Source organism: Leuciscus leuciscus (genome assembly GCF_965113295.1).
Source record: "Leuciscus leuciscus genome assembly, chromosome: 24".
NCBI lineage: Eukaryota > Metazoa > Chordata > Actinopteri > Cypriniformes > Leuciscidae > Leuciscus > Leuciscus leuciscus.
The window spans coordinates 25,419,118-25,424,723 of NC_138723.1; the positions used below are offsets into that span (position 1 = coordinate 25,419,118).

At 38.6% G+C, this 5,606-nt stretch overlaps 1 protein-coding gene across 1 annotated transcript; it reads right to left on the reverse strand.

Annotated features, from left to right (window-relative positions):
• Nucleotides 1-1,581: 1,581 nt before the first annotated feature.
• Nucleotides 1,582-2,616, reverse strand: LOC309489262 (trace amine-associated receptor 13c-like; the record flags this gene model as incomplete). Its single annotated transcript, XM_082157907.1, has 1 exon — nt 1,582-2,616. The coding sequence occupies exon 1, from the start codon at nt 2,581-2,583 to the stop codon at nt 1,582-1,584; it is 1,002 nt and encodes a 333-aa protein (XP_082014033.1). The 5' UTR covers nt 2,584-2,616.
• Nucleotides 2,617-5,606: the final 2,990 nt, after the last annotated feature.

The following is a 5,606-nucleotide window of genomic DNA, read 5'->3' on the forward strand; positions in this document are numbered from 1 at the left end:
GCTCACTCTCACGTTCCGCTGCAAGGTTCTTACATTTGACACTTAAGAACCATTTCAGACAGTAATTGTTTTTTCTCTGTGATTTTATTGCCGTCTGAATCCAAAATGTCAGTGTTTTTCTTCCACCACCCACGTAAAAATCCCTGGCCGAATTACCTAATGTTTTTTGACAAACACCATGGTCAGTAATTTAATTGGCGTCCAAATCAACATCCCTGAGATTACAAAAAGCGATCACTTCAAAATTCACTGTTTAAAATCTTTTTTGACCACTGCGGAGCACCGTATAATAACTGTTGTGCTTCACTGTAATTTGAATTCATTTTAAAGATGTAGCTACACTTTTAATAACAGCCCGGTCTCACCCCAAAACGTCACATACTGACGGGTCTTGACCATACGGCAACATACGACGAAAAGGGTACCCCTATAACGTCAATATGAGACGAAGACATAAGCGCACCAGCAGCGCCTCCTAGCGGTACCCTAACACATACCTAAACCTACCCATAACCCGAATCGTCACACATGGACGTTAAAGGGGTACCCTTTTCGTCGTATGTTGCCGTTTGGTCAAGACCCGTCAGTATGTGACGTTTTGGGGTGAGAATGTGTTGTTAATAACTGAAATGCTGGAAGCAAAATGCAATATTTCATCACTGCTCCATATAAACAAGTGGGAGCTGTTAAGAACAAAAAAGAGAAAGAGAAAGAGATAAGCAAGTAAACATTTGAATTGGGCTGTTATTGTGACAGCAATATGTGCAATACAATTTTAAAATATGTAAATAAGAGGCTGCAATAACTTATTTCCATTAATTTCCATTTTTTATGAAATTGAAATGATCATTTTGAGATAAAATGCAAGACAGAAATCCAGCATGTCTAGCTTCCTATTTTTAATCAGGTTTAAATAATTAAACAATTAAATAGGACATTATTTTTCTATTAATAAATTAAGTATGAATTTATTATTATTCCAAGCATATGACATTTTATTTAGCCTACAGCAGACAATCATGCAATGCGAAAAGCGTGTTCCCGGGTTTGTAGGATCACAAAAATCGTTCCTTCACAGTGAATAAATCACCATCTGAATTTGATCATTGAGGTGCCATGCAAATTTATTTTTTACAGACGTCCACATGAGAAACAATTACCATCCGAATAGGGCTTTACATATAGTTCTATATGACTGTCCTCTTTTTGTCATTGTGTTTTTGATTTACAATAAAACAGATTCAAAATAACTGATGAAAGTGAAGCATAAAGTACATAATATCTACCTTTATCATTAGACTGAAGGTTTGTGATTATTGCTCAATTTAATTAATAAGCTATTAAAACAACTTTGCTTTGTCACTTTTTTACTTTGTGTAAAAAGAAGTTTGCTTAATTGTTACATTCTGACAAAACTTGAATGTGAAAATTATACAGCAATCATTTTATATAAAACAAACTACGTACTATTAGGATACATCATGTATAGTGTAAATTACAAATACAAACTGTTTATTAGCTATCACTTAACAATAATGCAGTTTATGTGAAATTTCTCTCAGAGTGACGGTTTTACCAATTTTACAATTGATGTTTTGTAAAAATATCAACCAGAGAAGATGCTGGGTGAAATATTTTCAGAGTTAAGATGTGTTTAACTGTCTTTTTAAACCAGGGATAAAATAAAGCATAGATCAGAGGATTCAGACCTGAGTTTGTGTACAAGACCCATGCTAAAATATTTATGGTTGTGGAAGAGATTACTGATATAGAACAGATATAATATGGAATATAGCAAAGAAGATAAACTGTCACAATGATTCCTAATGTCAGAGCAGCTTTACTCTCAGATGTTCTCCTCACTGATCCTCCCATTACACATTTACCACCCTTCAGATAGTTTATAACTTTCACTTGCTGATGTACTACATAAAAAATCCTCAAATATAAAGTTATGATCAGGATACAAGGAAAAATAAAAGACATGAACAGATCAGTGACTATCCAGGCAAATCCCATCATAATATAACACTTTCCATAACACAAGTCTGTTCTGTGTGAAGTGTCAAAATATCCGCTATTAATTACACAGGCAGTCATATAACCGGAGGAGCAAATCCAGCAGAGACAGATGCTTATTAAAGTTTTAGTTGTAGTGATTTTGTGGGGGTACTGTAAAGGGTGACACACAGCCACATAACGATCAATCGCTATTAATACCAAATTACAAAGAGATGTTGAAATTAGCATTGCAATAAATATTGAATAGAGTCTGCAGAAGATGTCTCCAAAGTACCAACACACCTCAATCAGTCTGGTTGCCTCTATGGGCATAACAAGTCCAATAAGTAGGTCGGCCACAGCCAGAGAGAGAATAATCAGGTTGGTTGGAGTGTGAAGCTTCTTGAAGTGAGAGATTGAGATGATCACCAGCAGGTTCAGAAACACAGTCCATGCGGACAGCAATGAAAAAAACACAAACATGATATTGTATTCATGTCTGGAGCGTTTTCCCTTGATACATGATGAGTTGATGGCAGGAAAGCAGTATTGAGTCTCATGATCCTCTGTCTCATAGGCCATGAGTGTGTCTCCTCATGTTAGGAGTTTGTTCTGCTCTTTTGTTCTACTCTATTGTCATTTAATTTATACAGTGTCTGGATCAGATCGACCAACCCATGCCATGATCTACCGCCCACTCTGATTCTGCATAATGTTATAATTATTTATTCATTGTATGCATTGTTAAATTTAGCCACACAATAATAGGGTAAACAGTGCTAAAGTTTTAATCAATATTACATTTACATTTACATTTACATTTAGTCATTTAGCAGACGCCTTTGTCCAAAGCGACTTACAAATTAGGACACAATTCAGCGAGTCATCATAAAGAGGCAAAAGCAACAACAACGCAAGAAGTGCTCAAAATACGAAGTTCAGGTATTATTCAGAGTAGCATAAGCCTGATAAGTGATGTTTCAAAGGGAAAGGAATTTTTTATTTATTTTTTATTTTTTTTTTTTATATAAGGTTAAGTGCTCATGGAAGAGATTGGTTTTCAGCTGTCTTTTGAATATTAAATATGATAAACTTCTTTTTCTATTTCTTTTCACGTGAATTGTGTTTCTGTTAGTAATCAATATTTCCATATATTTCAAGTTAATAAATTTTTTCAATTGGGTTGAGCCTGGTTAGTACCTGAATGGGAGACCTCTTGGGAGGTCTAGGTTGCTGCTGCAAGAGGTGTTTGTGAGGCCAGCAAGAGGTGCTCACCCTGTGGTCTGTGTGGGTCCTAACACCCACCTAGTGACGGGGAAAATACTGTAACAAGCACCGTCCTTCGGATGAGATGTTAAACCTAGGTCCTGACTCTCTGTGGTCATTAAAAATCCCATGGCACTTCTCGTAAAGAGTAGGGTGTAACCCCGGTGTCCTGGCCAAATTCCCTAAATTGGCCCTTACCAATCATGGCCTCCTAATAATTCCCATCCATTAAATTGGCTCTATCACTCTCTCTCCTCTTCACCTGGTGTGTGGTGAGCGCACTGGTGCCATTGTACTGTGGCTGCTGTCGCATCATCCAAGTGGATGCTGCACACTGGTGGTGGTTGAGGAGAGATACCCTGATATGATTGTAAAGTGCTTTGGGTGTGTAGTTCATACAAAATTGCTATATAAATGCCTCATTTATTCATTCATTCATTCATTCAATTGCCATATACTTTGATTTTTTTTTTTTCTCTAAAGGTACTGTTGTATGCTAATATTCCACAACACACTGACTTCTGATCCAGAGGTACAATAGAAAAATGTCCCCCTCATTATCATCTTTAATTAAAATAAATCAGTTTTTGAGTTGCTTTTTTGTATGGAGAATAAAGAGCAGAACATGCATGTTAAGTTATTAAAAGCACAATAAACCATGCAAAGGAACTGAATTCAGAACTCGAATGCTGAAAAACGTCTTTCTGCGTGGACACTTGAAGCGTGCATACAGAAAGCCACCTTTCTGACAGGACGCAATCCCAAAATCAAATACACACCACTTATGTGTCGCCCGTCTTGGCGAGTATCCCCATAAACACAAGTCGGTTATGTTTTAATTGATCATCAACATTTGAGAAAGAAACTGATGTGTAAATAGAATTAGGCAATCAGATACTAGCTGTGTCCCAATTCAGGGGTTGCATCCTTTGAATGCAATTGGGATTGTGTCCCAATTCAGGGGCAGCATCCTTTGAAGGCCAACGCGGTCTCACCGACGCACCGAGACTCGTTTAAAGGGGAAAGTATAGCCGATTGTATCACCGCGGCGCGACGAAGGCTGTTCCAATGCGAAGGTCCTTCGAAGGCTCCTTCAAAATGCGTCCTGCAAATGCGTCCTTCTTTTCCCCTGAATGCAGGATACATCAGAAGGATCCTTCACAGCCTTGCCTACCCCAGAATTCACTTTTAAATGCAAGTATTGGGTTTCAATTTAATCGGGTAATCTAATGTATCTAATGAGAAAAATAGAGAAAAAATAAAATAAAGGTTCAAATGTTGACTAATATGTTACCAGTATGTGATTTTACATAGGCTAGTTTATACTCTGTAGACTTTATTATGCACATACACTCACCTAAAGGATTATTAGGAACACCTGTTCAATTTCTCATTAATGCAATTATCTAATCAACCAATCACATGGCAGTTGCTTCAATGCATTTAGGGGTGTGGTCCTGGTCAAGACAATCTCCTGAACTCCAAACTGAATGTCAGAATGGGAAAGAAAGGTGATTTAAGCAATTTTGAGCGTGGCATGGTTGTTGGTGCCAGACGGGCCGGTCTGAGTATTTCACAATCTGCTCAGTTACTGGGATTTTCACCCACAACCATTTCTAAGCGGCAGTCCTGTGGGCGAAAATGCCTTGTTGATGCTAGAGGTCAGAGGAGAATGGGCCGACTGATTCAAGCTGATAGAAGAGCAACTTTGACTGAAATAACCACTCGTTACAACCGAGGTATGCAGCAAAGCATTTGTGAAGCCACAACATGCACAACCTTGAGGCGGATGGGCTACAACAGCAGAAGACCCCACCGGGTACCACTCATCTCCACTACAAATAGGAAAAAGAGGCTACAATTTGCACGAGCTCACCAAAATTTGACAGTTGAAGACTGGAAAAATGTTGCCTGGTCTGATGAGTCTCGATTTCTGTTGAGACATTCAGATGGTAGAGTCAGAATTTGGCGTAAACAGAATGAGAACATGGATCCATCATGCCTTGTTACCACTGTGCAGGCTGGTGGTGGTGGTGTAATGGTGTGGGGGATGTTTTCTTGGCACACTTTAGGCCCCTTAGTGCCAATTGGGCATCGTTTAAATGCCACGGCCTACCTGAGCATTGTTTCTGACCATGTCCATCCCTTTATGACCACCATGTACCCATCCTCTGATGGCTACTTCCAGCAGGATAATGCACCATGTCACAAAGCTCGAATCATTTCAAATTAGTTTCTTGAACATGACAATGAGTTCACTGTACTAAAATGGCCCCCACAGTCACCAGATCTCAACCCAATAGAGCATCTTTGGGATGTGGTGGAACGGGAGCTTCGTG